At 35.7% G+C, this 18,163-nt stretch overlaps 2 protein-coding genes across 2 annotated transcripts; one reads left to right on the top strand and one right to left on the bottom strand.

Moving 5' to 3' along the window:
• The first annotated feature begins 1,084 nt into the window (after window positions 1-1,084).
• On the top strand, window positions 1,085-6,954 carry LOC132270717 (uncharacterized). The gene is made up of 8 exons (XM_059771909.1): window positions 1,085-1,443; window positions 1,538-1,643; window positions 2,204-2,428; window positions 2,528-3,361; window positions 3,696-3,758; window positions 3,853-4,073; window positions 4,817-4,932; window positions 6,631-6,954. Exons 1-8 carry the CDS (start codon window positions 1,375-1,377, stop codon window positions 6,740-6,742), a joined length of 1,746 nt encoding a protein of 581 aa, XP_059627892.1. The 5' UTR covers window positions 1,085-1,374; the 3' UTR covers window positions 6,743-6,954.
• Window positions 6,955-7,603: 649 nt separating this feature from the next.
• Window positions 7,604-14,687, bottom strand: LOC132270716 (U-box domain-containing protein 62-like). Its single transcript, XM_059771908.1, has 8 exons — window positions 13,930-14,687; window positions 13,535-13,850; window positions 12,182-12,263; window positions 11,338-11,395; window positions 10,066-10,151; window positions 9,574-9,669; window positions 9,388-9,458; window positions 7,604-8,057 (listed from the first exon to the last, which is right to left on the bottom strand). Exons 1-8 carry the CDS (start codon window positions 14,387-14,389, stop codon window positions 7,934-7,936), a joined length of 1,293 nt encoding a protein of 430 aa, XP_059627891.1. The 5' UTR covers window positions 14,390-14,687; the 3' UTR covers window positions 7,604-7,933.
• Window positions 14,688-18,163: the final 3,476 nt, after the last annotated feature.

Here is an 18,163-nt window from a genome sequence, read left to right as displayed (position 1 = left end):
GTTTCATGATCTTCCTATATTGAGTTTTTGATGATTTTGGCCATGCTTATTAAAACAATTTTCATACACTAATTGAGTTTATTAGCAAATGTAGTAATAAAGTTTCATGATTTTCGTATATTGATTTTTAGATGATTTTGGTCATGCTTATTTAAAAAATATTTATAAACTAATTGAGTTTGTTATCAAATGCAGTAATAAAGTTTCATGATTTTCTTATATTGAATTTTGGATGATTTTGGACATGCTTATTTAAAAATATATTTATACAACAATTGAGTTTATTATCAGATATATTAATAAAGTTTTATGATTTTCTTATATTGATTTCTCATGTTGCTTTTATGTTGGAATTTTTTTCTCATTAATAATCTAAGAAAACAAAGAACTTATTTATTTATTTTAATAAGATAATTCATGTGGAATAAGGTGAAGAGGATAACCAACATTTAAGTAGAATAAAGTTATTAAAAATTTAAATATAATAGATGGAATGACAAGTGATAAAAATGTACATGGGAAGAAGGCAAAGTTGGGGGTGATAGAATTGAGTGAAATGCAGTGAAAATGGCGTGCGGTAAAGGAATTTAAACAAAGACTGAGAATAAAATATTCTACCTATTAGTATTAGTCTCATGATATGCATGAGATTTAAATTGTGAATTTACGCAGCGGAGGGTTAGAATTCACATCCAGTACATTAAATATGATTAATCTATACACTAAAAGTCTGTTTTATAATTCAGTCACGTTATGCCCGGCGAACAACGATTAACGATTTTGAATGAAAATAAGAAAAATGCTACTAGTATACTAAATCGGGATGGAGATGGACCGGGCCGTTGCCATTTCTAATTTTTTTTTTGTTTTTTGCATAGGAAGCTAGGCCTACCCTATTTCAAAATTCAAATATATATCATAGGCAAGAAAGTGACATACACTCGCTTTAAAATAGCGTGGTCAAGCAAGAATCTACCCTCCCCTCCCAATCCAACGCGGCAATATTCTTTTGAGTCCTTCCTCAACCCTCCCTCCCATTTTGAATTTGAAAAAAAACACCAACGTTGTTCAATTCTCTGTCCAATTGTATATATATATATATATATATAAATATCTAATTGCCAGAAAACGCTTGTCAGCGCGCTCCTCTGCAATTCAAATAAAAAATCAAGCGCAAAACACAAGAACAACAAACCCTAACCCTAACCACAAACACCCACTGAACGACACAATGATTCTAACAATCTTCTACATCTCTTCTATCATATCTCTCATTATTTTTCTCCTGTTTTGAACCTTGGATCCAAAATACCCAGTACAGTTGTTGGGTCACAGCTAAAAATCTTGTTTTGAATCGACATTTTCTTGTTAACAATGGAGGAAGAAGGGGGTTTGCAAAGCGTTTCAGATGGGTCTTGTTTGGTCTCCAGATCTGAGTCAAAGGTTCGCTTTTCCCTTCACTTTGATTGCTTTTTCGAGATAATTTTGTTTATTTATGATATTCTCATTGATTGTTATCATGGTTTGTTCCCTTCAGTTAATTGCGGCGCAGAAACGGAGTAGCAATGAATTTGGAGAAAAATCAGAAGTGGGTCATAAGCGAGTGAAAATGCGAGATCTTGAATCGATGCTCTCTTCCGAAGGTAAGTTTTTTTTTTTTTTTTTTTGAATTTTTAATATAGTTTGTTTCTAATTTTTTAGCCGGATTGGTTTGATTTGGGTATTCTATATACAAACACGCACATACAAACACACACATCTATATATGTATTTGGGTTGCATGATGCATCTAGTTTTATGAGAATGCAATGCATTGAGGCATCCAATGGAGACACTCCTACTGTACATCATTTTTGGGAAGAATTCCACTCTAGTATCGTTAAGTTTTAATTCCGAAGTTTCTTATGACTTAATTCGGAATGAAATAATAAATATACCTCGTGTTCCAAAATAATCATTTATGGTAGTCTTAAGAGAAAAAAGATGGTTCCGTGATATTGAAGAACAGATCTTAATTTATACAAGTTAATGAATTGGATTGATTGTCTCGACGCCTTTATAAAGAAATTAGTGATGTTTGGGGATCCTCATTTGCCTTGATTTGAATGGCATTAATGCTCATGTTAGTTTCTTTTGATTTTGTTTTCCCTGTAGCTTGAGAATTGTTCTTCAGTACCGAGTGATTTTTAAATTTGTACCACAGGATTTGATACCCATTATCCAAAATCTTCGAAAAACAAAGAAGCCAATGACTCTTTTCTCTTGGCTGAAGAAGAGAGGTCCCAAAACAACAAGGAGACTGTAACCATGAATTCAAATGTTGCTCAGGCAGGAAGAAGAGGAAGGGACACCTTACCACCACCTGTTGATCCTTTCCCCAGATCCCTTGATCTTAATATCAAAGTTTGTGTTCCAAACAGTTCAGCAGGTGATCATACTGCATCATCTACTAATAAATTGTCCTCATGTGTGAAACATGACATTAATTTAGTAACCTCAAGGGGTTTTGGTTTGGATCTTAATGCAGAAGATGTTTCTAGCTCAGTCAACCGAGATCCGTTTTATCCTTACAAAAATCTTGAACATTTGAAAATGAGAGATGCTTCAGAGTGTGGGAGTACCACTGGCCCATCAGAGGAGAAAGATCCAATGAGAGTATGGAAAGAAATGAAGCAAAATGGTTTCATGTCACAAAATGGTTCCATGTCATCTTCTCATGGAGGCATACCAGTGCCGAAGCAGCGTGGGAGGAAAAGTAAAAATGATGGACTTAAGAAAAAGATGGAGCTTGCCAAGAGAGAACAGGTTGACAGGTTTGCAAAGATTGCTGCTCCAAGTGGACTGCTGAATGATTTGAACCCTGGGATCATAAACCACGTGAGAAACAGTAAGCAGGTTCATTCAATAATAGAGGCTCTAGTAAGGTCTGAAAAACTTGATAATCGCCACATTGGAAGCAAACAGGGAATTCAAATGAAGAGTGGAACTAAAGACATTAGTGAGAGGAAAAAGGACTTGGAAAATGTGAATGGATCAGGAATGAATCGATACAATCTTTCTCATGATGATGAATCCTTGTATACCTTATCAGAGAGCCAGCAAACAAGAGGGTGCTCAATTTCTTTTTGTGAATCAGAAAACTTGATTTCAGAGCGAAGGTGGGGAGATGGTGATTCTAGCATGGTGGGCAGAAGGGTTTTTGGTCATACTTTTTGTCCCTCACATTCCAACCCAGACACCGAGGGTGATATACTTGCGCTGAAGTTGTCATCATCTACAACCATGGCATCAGAGATTACCAGCTCTTTATCTAATGAGGAGTCAGGGAACCTGACCAGTGTTTCCTCTCTTTCTGTTAAAGGTGAGAGTTCAGATTCTAATCTAATATGCTACCTTCTACATATTAATTCACTTGCTCCATGCCACTTAATGAAGTTCTATAAAATAGTAAGGAATGGTTAAAAGAGAAATTTCTTACTTTTTTGAGGAGGCTAATGAAAAAAATGCTTAATTTTAGAACAGGATAATTCTGTACAAAGAAGAACTTTCATCAGTAATTGATAGGTTATGAAAGCATACGTCAAATTTTATTTGAACTTTACCGTCATGAAATAGTTGAAACTTTTATGGTTCTTTGCATTTATAAGTGGTAGAAATTATATCTCAAGCTGATAAACAGCTCCTTTGATTGTCAGCTGCTAATGTAGCTTCTCAATGGTTGGAACTTCTTTTTCAAGACATTAAAGGACGGGTTTTAGGTAATGGTCTGCTTGGTCTAATATCACTGTAGGTTGTTGGTAGGTGAGAAATTCTAATATCTGTATGGTTATGTGGTTTTTTCTGTACTTGAAGCACTGCGGCGCAGTAAGAAAAGGGTTCGTGCCGTTATTAATACGGAATTGCCTTTCCTAATGTCAAGAGAGTTCTCGTCTAATCAAGAGAATGATCCATATGTTATGAAAATTTCCGCTGGTGGATGCTCAGACATTGCAACTGCTGACATGCATCGAGCAAGGTGGGGTGCTCTATTTGATCAGATGGATAAAGCACTTTCTGAAGAAGAGAAACAATTGGTTAGTCTACTACAATATAGTGTTCTGTTTTATTCCACAGTTTCTAGAAGAAGACATTTTGGGAATATTTTAAAATGACAACGTTGTCTTACCTTCAGCCCTGTGGGCTGGGTGCATGACTGTCAGTAGACCTAGAATATATAATTTGAATTTTTTTAACAAAAAGTATTTAGATCTATATTAAGTAAAATCAGATCATTATGATAGCTTGATATGCCATGTTATTTGGTAGAGAGCATTGAAGGTAAAGGAGATGCCAACACTTTCATTAACAGCTGTTTTAGTGATGGATGCCGCTTGAATATATATATAACGGGCTAGTCATGAATATGAAAATCTAAACAGGAAATTAGCTTTACAAAGCTTCAATTTCCTTTTTCGTTGGTTGTCCAACTTTGTTTTATCATTTCATAACTCATTGATGAGTATCATTTTAACCTTTCCATCTAAGAATCTATCAGGAAGGGCTCTTTAAAAGATGATTTTATGAGCAATTCTTTCATTTGGGACATTTTGGGCATAGGCGTCATATAGTTATAGGGAATGATGCTTCTTATGGTATTATTATTCAACCGTTTCTCTCTCTCTCTCTCTCTCTAAAAAGTATTACCGTTGTATGGTAGAACAACCAACAAAAATTTTACCTGCCTTCACACAATTTTTTCTTGTCCATTTTTCCGGCAAGTAATTTTTTTTAAGGTTAGCTGAACTTCTTCTCTTCTTTTTCTCATCACTATTTTCAGGAAAGTTGGTTGAGCCAAGTAAGAGAAATGCAGTTGCACTGTGAAAGGGGCCTTCAACATTATCACATTGCAGCAAATGGTTTGCAACAGCTGGGAACATTCCAAAACGATTCCAAGTAAAGCTTTTATTTTCTTTAAAGATAACAAAATGTGGTAATTGCATTTGCTGTGATAAATGTATCATACTTTTTATTTAATGGATATGCTTCAACTGTTTATAAAACTTATTTTATTCCGACAGATACAGTGATTTGTTCTTACCTTTGAATTGAATATGCATGAAAAATAATTGCAACTAATAATCTTGAAATATACTTAGGTTTTTTTTTTGCAAAACTCTAAAGACAAAAGAGCAAAAGTTGGTAATGCAGTATGACCCTAGAGACTTTGTGGAGTTTTTCATTTTTTTTCAGTTGTCATGGATATATGATCACATTTATAATGTAAAAAAAATGAAATAAAATCTGGACTACTTCACGGGTTAGTTGTCGTTCCCCATAAAATAGAGAACACAGTCAAAGATCCTGTTCGCATCAAAAGAAATTTTTTTTTTTTTTCCCCTCATTGCTGTTTTGAACCCAAAAGTAGCACCACTCTCTTAGCCATGAGCAGCAACAATTAACTCTTTGCCTTCCATAATGCTTTAGAAACAAGCATTTTTGTTATTGCCGATCATATTTCTCATTGGATCACCTCCATAATTGGTGCCTCTTGAAAAGCTGTGCCATCATTGAACATTTTAATTAACAATAAGGATACTGCATAATTCGGTGTTCACTTTTAATTAAACCTAAATCGCTGCAAAGATAACACCAATTTGTGGAAATTTACAGTTGAATAAAACTAAGACTCCAATGATGAAATATTCATTAGACCTGAGCCACTAAGTAAGTTGAATTACTATGGGAATATGATGAAAATTACATTTCAATCACAAAATAAAAATGAAAAATGGATGGAATTTAATTCATTTACGAATTTGTTTTATATTGTTTTGATACAAGTGTCATGTTTAGATATTTGACTTACAGGGGTAGTTCAGAAGTTAAGATCTTCATTTCTTTGGAATCTATGGGAGAAAGATATGAAAGAAAGGACATAATTACTGTTTAAAATTTCTTGACATGTTAATATGCTAACAAATATAAGTGTCTATATAAACTTTAAGTAGTGTTCTAATATAAGTGTCTATATGTAGTGATAATATATCACTATCATCTTCAATGACCTATTTCTGTCTTCTTTAAAATGTTACTTATTGCTTGAAATTATCAATGTAGTGAAAAATCTTTATCATATTGTCCGTGATGTTGCCTTCGTTTTGTTATTTGTTACACTTTATAACATGCTGTATTCATTAAATAAAGCCTTATTGTTGAAGTTTGTGAATTCGACGGGGATTGACTTCACAGACACTTTCACCACATACTCATTTTGGATGAAGTTCCATGATTGCAGTATTACAAGTGTTTTTGGTTTTTAAGCATTACTTAATATATGCCAAGTTTCAGTGACAATTTGCACCTGTTATATATATATTTTAACATCAATATATGTATGTAAGCATTTTGACATCTTGAGAAATCTATTGATTGCTCATTCCTCCAATTAAGTATACCTTTAAAAAGTCTGAGTATCGTTGGGACCATTTTGCAATGTGTACTCAAAAGGGATATGAATAATTTTGCATTGCATCATATATACTTGCCGAGTCTTGTGATTCTAGTTACGGTTCTGTTGTTTGATTCTGCATTTCCTTTGAAGCTAACAGTTCCTAAATTGTGTACAATTCTGTCATCTTCTTTGTCGTGCAGATCCGAGAGAGCAGATCATTTAGAAAGGGAAATGGCTGTTAGGGCAGCTGCAGCTTCCATATATTCAACTTGCAACTTTCTATTGTCAATGGAAAATCTACCCAGTTGCTGATTGTTCAACTCCCAGTTGCACCTAATGTCAACCTTTTCCATTACATTGAACATTTTTCCTGATTCTAATATTTTTGATCTCCATGTGCATTTAGTAAATTACTAACTAGGACTGTTCAAGAAGCTCTGTGGAGTTGTTGAGTTTGTTGATGTATTTCTTTTTTCCTGGTGAAAGGTAATAGATGTAATACTAGAAGTTGAGTTCATTTATAATTCAATTTTATTTTTTTCAGACTTCATAAGATTGGAGGCCAAACCTGTTTGTTAGAAAGGGTTGTGTGAAAAAATATAGAGTCATCTAGTATTGACTTCTCATTGATTGATGAAACCTCATTTAGCTGATGTTTTATATTATATGTTGGTTCTCAAAAGCAAGAAAATTGCTTTCTTCTAGGATGGCTAAGGGCTGAATAGTGAAAGAAGATTTAACTCATTCAATTAGGCCACCGTGCACCCAGGTTGGAAATAATATCTAGTCATAAATTAACTTCATTCTAAAATGACATTCGAGCCCATTTATTTTCAAGAATAAGATGATCACAACATTTTTCAGTATTTTCCCCTATGTTTGGGGTACTGAATCGGTTTTCACCAAATTTTTTAGGTTTTAATTTTACCCATGTTTAGGGGTATTGAATCGATTTTTACTAAAATTTTCAGATTTTAATTCCGAAGTCACAATTTGGTGCGCCCAAACTTTTAACATTTACAATCATCATTCTTCAATGTTTCCATCATGGTTACACTTGTAATAGTCCAAATTCAGTTGGAAAATTGTTTCCAAATGGAAATCCTGGAATCCACTTGCCATAGTCAAGTTTTTAATTGGTTTTTTACAGACTATTTTTTAAAAAATTGGGTGGAAAATGCAGAAACTAAAAATGTTTGAAAATTGAACTCAAAGTATCTTGTGTACACGCATCAGTTAAAATACAAATGCTGTAGCTCAGATGATAAAAGCAAAATTGATCACATATTTGTTCTTATCTAAAACCTCATTCTATGGTTTCTCAAATCACGTGACAAGCTTCTACAATTTACAGGGTCAAACATGACGGGCGTGTGAAAATTACAACAGTAATATTTACAAGAAGAAAACATCCGGATCAATGTAACAAGATTAAGATAGTGGTGACGTGGCATATTGGCCTCAAATTGTAACTGCTAATTTGGGAGATTATTCACTGCAACTCTAGAGCCAGTTTGGTGTCATCTTGCTTGACATTGGTTTTGGAGATGGATCATCAGAAACCTTCGCAAGTGAGCGATACTGCAACTTCACACTCTCTGCATTGTCCAATGTCTTCACAACATACCTGAATGGCTTTTGTATTAGTAAAGATGAATCTAATTGACACTGGCAGGATTCCTTGAGCTAAAGAAATAATTCCAAGGACAACAGGGTGAGCAATATTACAAACTATAAAGCATGCAGGTAAAAAACCAAACCCATCTGAAGAAAAAATACACACACACACACACACTCATCTCAGTACTCATTAGTCATCACAATGACACAAAGGCTTTAATAATAAAGTATTTCTCTCTCTCTCTCACACACGCACACACGCACAAGGAAAAAAAAGTGGCTGCAGTCTAAATCCAGGACCTTGTCTTTCTTCTGTCCACAATGTTTCTCATCTTAGTCGTCTCTTTTTTCATTCAAACCCAGAACATTTACCATAGCTTGCAATCATTTACTCCGACAATATATCAAAAAGACTGCTAGCCTAACCCAAGTGACTGGAAGATGCAATTGAGACTAAAAGCTGAACTTTCAGGGCTACAGCACCTGTAAACAAGGTTGTATTCCATATCATAACATACAAACAACATCCAACCATCCATTCCAGGTTTGTCCGAGAAATACACGTGTCTATATGTGCATCAAAATAAGCCCTCGGACTTTGGCTCAGTTGGTAATGGGGTTGGGTAGGTCTTAGATTAAAATATTGCCTTAAATATAGAGAGGAAAAGAAACATAAGCATAAAAAATTGCAAGCTCTTTGTACAGCCCTATGAATAACAGAATAAGTCATGGCACCACAGAAAGTGATCATGATTATTCATCTCATGAGCCCATCTTGGTAATTAAATCTACAAAAACCTATCAAGGTTGATATGAACTTCTGTATATCTATCCAGTAGATGGAACTATTTCTTGGTTGGTCCTAATTTCTACTACTCTTTTCTCTCCAGCAAACACAAAGAACAAGGCTACTTATATCTAAATAGAGAAACCTAGATAAAATCCACACTAAAATAAAGGATTTCCAACCCCGACTCCCATCCCTTGAAGGAAGAGAGAAGGCCGGGGTGGTGTTTGTGTGTGTGTGTGTGTGTGTTTGGGGGGGGGGGGGGTTTGGCAAGCCATAAAGATTCAGACCAGTTCACAAGATTACTAATGCCATTTATCTCAAATTTCTGAAACCAAAAAGATAATGTGATCGAAATTAAAAAGGAATTCAATTTCATCAATATGTATAGAGAAAATTTACTGAAACCAACTAGACAACATTAGGTGAATAACCATGAAATAGAACCGTGCAAGAGTTGCAGAAGAAGTGGATCACATCACGAAAAATTGATAAATCAGCAAATCGAAAGCTTCAAACTTATTATAGGTAGAAGAGAAAAATGACTAACCATCCATTCAAGCATTGAGTAGTTACAACAGCTTCCCGTCCAACAAAACGCTGTGGTGTCCTCTTGTTGCCCTGATTCAATTTATCTTTAATTAGTAATTTCAACTTTTAATGCTAATCAAGCACAGGAAACGAAACTCAGTAATCTGTTTTATTTATTATTATTATTATAAAAGAAAATAAAAACCTTTATAATAACCCGATCAGCCACATTGAATGGAAACTGAACACCTTTACCGCGAGGATGATCCAGGAACATTGGAATGCTATAATTTCCCTTCTCCTACAGAGATCAGAAATAAATATTTGAAAGCATTAAGAATAATTTGAAGAACATCTGTTTCTGGAAGGAAGGTCCACAAAATTGAACCGGGGGGGGTGGTGGTTTGTAAGAACAAAAGGAATTGCACAAGCTGAAAAAACAGTTACACTATATTTCAAGTAGGATTCACAAAATGGACAAGTTAATGCAACCAAAAAATAGTCAAAATCCAGTTACGTGGTGAGGGGCTGTTCAATATATGGATAGGCTACCCACCAGCGAATAAGAACCATAGGTTGGCCACTATAATACACTATAAGTTGTAGCCAAACTTTTTATCTGAATATCCATGTTCCAGACCAACTTATACTCTTAAAAATTAGGATGTCACACACTTTGGGACATGAAAATACCAACCGGATCAAATCTCTCTCTCCTTCTTTTGGATGGACGCACATGTAACTCTTCTTCCCGTAGGAATGCCTGCACAGCAGCTTGGAGAGCTATAAAGGGGAAAAGGAAAATGTTAGAAAAGAGAAAAAAAAAAATTTTGCACTTTTTACTCCTTAGTCTAACTAATTTCTAAAAAAATGGGCTCCCCTAAGATTGCAAATTTGTGATTTAAAATAAAACTGTGAAGTAGTATTCTCAATCTGCAGTCTATATGATTTATTTTTAAACTAAGCTTAATTTTCATTGCATATTTATCCCCAATAAAAAACACTCTTCTATTTTTCCAAAGACAGAAAAACAAGGGCCAGGACACAAAAATAATATAAAAGAGTGACATTTTGTTAATGAGGAATATGAAAGAGGTGGCACGATACTGGCCAAAAGAAGCCTGTTTCTGAACTTAGTAGTATAAACAAGATACCATGCAATGGTGAAGCCGGCAAAAAAGAAATGACAAGCCTACTGCCGTACCACACAGTGAAAATTCAAAGCTTCAGCTGTGACAGAGTAACTGGCCAAGGCAAATATATGATACCAGGAACCCTATGTGTGATTGGCCCTTTGTTAACTTTGAAAAGAACTATAAATGATTAGGCCAGGATTAAAACCCTTTTGGCAGGTTTACCATAATTGGTTCATTCCCCAGCCTCATTAGGTGTATACTACACGCTTTTCTTGGTCTTGACCTTAGACGCTTAGAAACTCAATTCTTTAGCACTTGTAGAGTTTTTCAAGCTTTTGTTTCTCCCTTAGGTGGTTTGTACCAGTTAAGCCTCGTTGAAATTTCGATCTTAATTTTTAACTACAGAAACAAATAAAGAAGCAAAACTAATAAAAGAAGACCCAGAAAACTTGTTAAAATGAAACAGCTGTCGTTGCCACTGTCCCCCAATCAGAGCTGTTGCCTCTATCCTCATGGACCTCACCCTTCAAGGACGTGTTTCGATGTAAATTATACTCACTTTGGACAAATCCATTTCTTTTAGTTTGATTTTATATATTTAGATGAATAAACTTCTTGCACATGTAGTGGTTTGTCATATTTTGTATTTTAACATATCAAATAATTTGTACATTTTGCACAAAAAATCCAGACAAAAGAGGAGCATCCTAGTTATGTTGCCTGGTAGGACATTAGAAATAACTTGCCGCAAACAAAAGAACATGAAGAGAGTATTCAATTTTGCAGTAAGTGCATATCAGTGATGTTCAATAATAACTGAATATGTTACTTACAAAGATTTGGAGCCACCAAGTCTTCTGATACTGCTTGAGAACAAGTGTAGCAAGCTTTCTGAAAATGTCTCACAAGAAAAAAAGTCAAAACATTATTTGAACATTAATCAGAGTAATTTGCTAGTGATACACTAAACAAAAAACAGAACAACTCCTGTACTTGAGTGCCAGGTAATTACATTGTTTTCTAGAAATTGAGTCTTTTATGCAAACCAGAAAAAGGGAAAAGGAAAAGAAAGGAAAAAAAACACTACAACAACAACACAAGACAAGATTTTGTATCATCGCTTATTCTCTGTAGATATAATTAGCATAAATTTAAGCATAAAAACATGGCACACCCCCATGCATAATCTGAACATGAAAAACACTTGTTCGTAAGTATTATAGCATTATAGATAAATGCACACATAATGCACTCCAAGCATGATCTCAATTTCAGGTAATGTGCAAGAGAAACCATTTAAAGATGGTGCTTCTTTTATATACAGCAACAAAATGTACCAAGCTCACACAACGTAGAAAACTAGTCATTTACAGAGGGCTGCTTAATATATACAAGTGTATGTATACTTCAGATAAACATTTTGAAAAAATGGAAAAACATAATCATAAATTAAGTGAAAGACTTATATGAGAATGTATGTACAAAAGTATGCAGTAAATTTCATAAGGCTCTACCAATCCACATAGACGTGCACTTCCTCTACGTGGTTTATATATCACCTTTAGATAGTAGACCTCAAAACTAACCCAGCAGCAAACAAATTATCATCAAGCCAAATACTTATAACTGAAATGATAAATTCACCAAATAAGAATTTTTTATTTGCCAGAGACTCACCATTCTAATAACATGTGGTATTCCACCACCTCCAAAGGAATGCCCACAAGGCAATATCACTGCATCATCCATAAGCTCTCCTCTGTATGAGCAGAAAATAATAACAGTTTAATCAATAAAATTAACAGCCAATAATAAGTTGATCACTTATACAACAGCAAATACACACATTTCTTGACCTTTTAAATAATAAGCAATTGATAATAGCAATAAATGCCTAACAGAAAGATTACCAATAAAACTATATGGCGAATTAATCCCAATCTTGACTAGAAAGAAACAAAGAAGTCCCTCAACCTATTTGTTAAAGAAGTAGACATGATAGGTGGTATAATAGAACGGCTATACCATCCAGCTAAGAGGCATATCTAGATATTGAATTTTTTGAGTTTCAGAAGTTTAGCCACCTGAAGATTACCAGCACAATTGCCTCTCTTTTACATGGTAGACTTGAGAGCAAACCAGTTTTTTCTCAGTCAATTTAAAGAAGCTGTGAATGGACTTCTAAATTAACATAATAGAAATTAACTCCAACTACATCTAAACAGTTTGTTATTCAATTCAACTCAATTATGTCTTATTGCAGCTATTTAGAGAACATACATATTTTTTTACTTTAAAAAAAAATACAATTTTTTCAATTCAATTCTGATACTTGTTCTTCATTCAATCATAAGCAATTGGGTTTATTCACTAATTAGATTTGATAATTTGAATTAGCATACTGTATATCATAATATCTATCTACATGTATATATACGGATGTATATATTTGGTATGTATACACACCCATGCATGTATTTGCTACAATGAAGACAGCCAAGTAGAAAAAAAAACTGTTTGTGAAAGAGTAAACCAATGCAACGTGCTTGAAACAAGCTAGACATGGCCAATGCTCATCCACATACGAGAGCAAGTATTATACTTTCTAACATGCAGCCATGTTATATTTTTCTCTTTGTCCCACATCCACCTTTCCACCCCCTTCCAATCCCCAACTGATGTCATATTACACCCAAAATCAATTAGCACGGAAATTCACTATCATGCATTTTAATTCTAATTTATCAGTAAGCTGTAACTTGTAAGGAGGCAACCTTACGGATGATTCTCACTGTGTCTCCAACACTGAGAGGAACAAAATTGATACTAGTTTAATATAAACTAATTAAAAGCTTCCCTAACATTCATCTGGATGAACCATCTCAGGTGAAGCTAAAATTTCAGATTTCATAAAATGAATAACCACATATGTTAGCAGTCAATTGCATGCTAAATTGATATATTACACACGGATAAACACACACACACACACATGTGTAAAATCAGTAACAAATTTTAAGAGAAACTCACGTCAGAGGATCAGAGAGAATGACCCTCAAAGATTCTCCAGACTCACATGAGTAAGAACCGTCCTTTCTTCCACTAAACCCACAACCATTTTCAACCATTGTACCCTTCTGCCCACTGGCTGACCCCTCTGGGCCCTGCAGGTACTGTGAATAGAACAAATTGCCATCAGGGTCCGCAATTTTAACAGCATTCTGGTACTGGCTGACTCTTCCTTGTTGATCATTCACACTAGGACTAGCTCTTGTATTATTGTTAGTATTATTTTCACATTGGACAATGTGATCATCCTTCATCATGACTTCCCTACTTGAGGCGACTGTCACAAATTAACAGTAAATCAACACCTCAAAACACCAACAATTTCGAAACTTGAAGAACGAATCATTCTTGCTTACCAATTTTACCAACACTGCTATGTCCACTAGTGTTGTTGTTCTTACTATTATTACCACCACCCACAACAACAATTCCCTCAATCTCACCATCATCGCCTTCATCTGCCTCCTCCTCCTCGTCGTCTTCATCATCATCATCATCCTCGTCCTCGTCCGAACCATCTCCGCTTGGTGTCGTCGACGCCCTTCCATTTCCGTCCCAATTCCGATTCTCTTGATGCTCCTGCCGATTCTGCGGGAGGTCTGCAAACATATTTCGGCGGAATTCCGCTGCTTGAGGTTGAAAAAACCTCTCGTCGATGAAGCCGCTGAGCTCACGGGTCTTCGGACCGACATCGCCGACGCGGCGTTGCGGTGCACCGCAGTTGAACCGGAGGTTCTCGTCCTGGAACCCCAACTGTGAGTTCAATCCATTATCGAGTCTCTGTGTTGGTACTAAACCGATATTTTCAGAGGTCATTTTGGTCAAAAACCCAAAACCCTAGCCTTATTACAATTTCGATCCGAGAGAAATTGAGGTGTGATTTGAAGTTTAGGGAGAAAGAGTAGGGCACAGGGATTGTAGATGTGAACCCATTTTGTTGATATTGGAGAGGTTTAACAAGAGGGTGATTTGAGGGCATAGAGAAATTAGGGTTAGAAATAGGGATCAACTGTACATGCTTTGTTGTTGCGTCATTGAGAAATGTCGTTGATCTGAGAGAGAGAGAGAGAGAGTGAGTGAATTCCCGGGTTTTCGTTTTTAGTGTGTGAGAAAGAGGTTGACGAAGCAAATGGAGGAAAAACGGCATCGTGTGGTTCGATGAAGTGGAATTATTGTTATTATTATTATTATTATTATTAGGGTAAATTGCATTAACACCAATGAGGTTTCAAAAGTTTGCATTGACACCCTGAAGACCTTTGACTCGGATAAATAACTATTTAGTCCTTTGACTCGTCAACGAACACACGAAAGGAACAATCTAACCTATTCATCTCTACACACAATACTCTTTTCTCACTGTACCAATACTACTTCATCCTCAAACACCACAACCACCACCACCACCGCCACACCCAGACACCCGCCACAATAGAAAGAAAAATAAAAACAGCCTCAAAAGCCACACTATTACCACCATAACCAAGCACTACCATCACCAACACAACCAGACACTACCACCATAACCAGACACTACCATTACCACCACAATAGACAAAAAAATAGAAATAATCCCAAACAGACACCGCCACAATAGGAAAAGAAAAATAGAAACAACCCAAGCAACACCACCACCTCAATAAAAAATATAAACAGCCCCAACACTGCAACCAGGGATTTTTTTTTGAAATAGCCATGGCCAACCCAACACCACCACGGGTGATGGCCATTGCTGCCCAATGGGAGATCGACGGCAGAGAGAACTCTTCGGTGAAGGCACGTATCATGGGCCCTCAGTGCACCCAACAAACTCACGCCCTGCAAATTTGTGTTGCACGTTGAATTGGGTTCGACTAGCGGTTCTCGTAGTTTAATTTTGTTTGTCGTGAGTTTGATTGAAATTTGGGTCAGATCGTTATAGTGGCGGTGAAATATATATACACACACACACACACAAATTTTGAGTCTGCAAATAAAGAAGGAAATAGTGGAACAAATAGAATTTTTATTAATTGTCAATAAAAGAAAGAGAGTAGAATCCTCTGTAATATTCTTTACAAAAGTATAAAATCATTTGTTTTGATATCATTTGTTGGTATTCAAGGGCTGCACGAGCTTGAGCTTGAGTTTGAGCTTGAACCACCGTGGAACTTCGATGAAGATCTTCGTCTTCAGATTTGGGTGTTGTGGATGAATGTCGGCAGAGTTTCTCTATTTTTCTCTAGAATTATGAATTTCTGGATCCCTTTCTTCCTCCCTCCATGCCTATATTTATATACTTCTTGAATGAATAGGATGATGACACGTGTTTTTCTTGATAAACACACAATCATAATAATATGTATTTTATTATTATTATTATATTGTGATAATTATCCAATCATCTTTTTATTTAACTAACTAGATCGGACTAGTTAAATAATTTAAATTGACCAAATTTGGGCTAATTGAATAATTTAAACAAACATAATACCCATATTTTATGGGCAAATTTGCCAAGGAAAAACCCATGAAATTTTAGTGCCTGCAATATATGTTTGAGGCTTTAATATAGGTTTCATCGTCTAGTTCTCAATTATTTTAAATCTTTGTTAGGGTGTTCTATGTTGTGATGGAGGTGGCTATTATAGGTGGTGGTGAGAATGGATCGGGAGTGGTGGAAGTGGCAATGGTGGGTAGTGGTGAGTGGGGCGAGAAAGAAAGACGGGATGTGTAACAACCCACTCCACCATATGGTATGGTATTGTCTGCTTTTGGCTTGAGCCCGCATTGTTTTGTTCTTGAGTTTTATCCCCAAAAGACCTCATACTAATTGAAGTATACAAATCCTACATATATAGCATATTCCCTTTCCATACCTAGGCGATGTATATGTTTGTTTAAATTATTATTAAACAAACATATTATTACACAATATGTTTCAAAAGTTTGCATTGACACCCTGAAGACCTTTGACTCGGATAAATAACTATTTAGTCCTTTGACTCGTCAACGAACACATGAAAGGAACAATCTAACCTATTCATCTCTACACACAATACTCTTTTCTCACTGTACCAATACTACTTCATCCTCAAACACCACAACCACCACCACCACCGCCACACCCAGACACCCGCCACAATAGAAAGAAAAATAAAAACAGCCTCAAAAGCCACACTATTACCACCATAACCAAGCACTACCATCACCAACACAACCAGACACTACCACCATAACCAGACACTACCATTACCACCACAATAGACAAAAAAATAGAAATAATCCCAAACAGACACCGCCACAATAGGAAAAGAAAAATAGAAACAACCCAAGCAACACCACCACCTCAATAAAAAATATAAACAGCCCCAACACTGCAACCAGGGATTTTTTTTTGAAATAGCCATGGCCAACCCAACACCACCACGGGTGATGGCCATTGCTGCCCAATGGGAGATCGACGGCAGAGAGAACTCTTCGGTGAAGGCACGTATCATGGGCCCTCAGTGCACCCAACAAACTCACGCCCTGCAAATTTGTGTTGCACGTTGAATTGGGTTCGACTAGCGGTTCTCGTAGTTTAATTTTGTTTGTCGTGAGTTTGATTGAAATTTGGGTCAGATCGTTATAGTGGCGGTGAAATATATATACACACACACACACACAAATTTTGAGTCTGCAAATAAAGAAGGAAATAGTGGAACAAATAGAATTTTTATTAATTGTCAATAAAAGAAAGAGAGTAGAATCCTCTGTAATATTCTTTACAAAAGTATAAAATCATTTGTTTTGATATCATTTGTTGGTATTCAAGGGCTGCACGAGCTTGAGCTTGAGTTTGAGCTTGAACCACCGTGGAACTTCGATGAAGATCTTCGTCTTCAGATTTGGGTGTTGTGGATGAATGTCGGCAGAGTTTCTCTATTTTTCTCTAGAATTATGAATTTCTGGATCCCTTTCTTCCTCCCTCCATGCCTATATTTATATACTTCTTGAATGAATAGGATGATGACACGTGTTTTTCTTGATAAACACACAATCATAATAATATGTATTTTATTATTATTATTATATTGTGATAATTATCCAATCATCTTTTTATTTAACTAACTAGATCGGACTAGTTAAATAATTTAAATTGACCAAATTTGGGCTAATTGAATAATTTAAACAAACATAATACCCATATTTTATGGGCAAATTTGCCAAGGAAAAACCCATGAAATTTTAGTGCCTGCAATATATGTTTGAGGCTTTAATATAGGTTTCATCGTCTAGTTCTCAATTATTTTAAATCTTTGTTAGGGTGTTCTATGTTGTGATGGAGGTGGCTATTATAGGTGGTGGTGAGAATGGATCGGGAGTGGTGGAAGTGGCAATGGTGGGTAGTGGTGAGTGGGGCGAGAAAGAAAGACGGGATGTGTAACAACCCACTCCACCATATGGTATGGTATTGTCTGCTTTTGGCTTGAGCCCGCATTGTTTTGTTCTTGAGTTTTATCCCCAAAAGACCTCATACTAATTGAAGTATACAAATCCTACATATATAGCATATTCCCTTTCCATACCTAGGCGATGTGAGATTGTGCACATGTAGCTCGCCTAATG

This window comes from Cornus florida, unplaced genomic scaffold, assembly GCF_030987335.1.
Source record: "Cornus florida cultivar Cherokee Brave unplaced genomic scaffold, ASM3098733v1 CherokeeBrave_3.0.0_Hap2_Chr08, whole genome shotgun sequence".
Lineage (NCBI taxonomy): Eukaryota > Viridiplantae > Streptophyta > Magnoliopsida > Cornales > Cornaceae > Cornus > Cornus florida.
The sequence above is the reverse complement of the archived record's forward strand: the minus strand, read 5'-3'. Positions and strand labels throughout refer to the sequence as shown.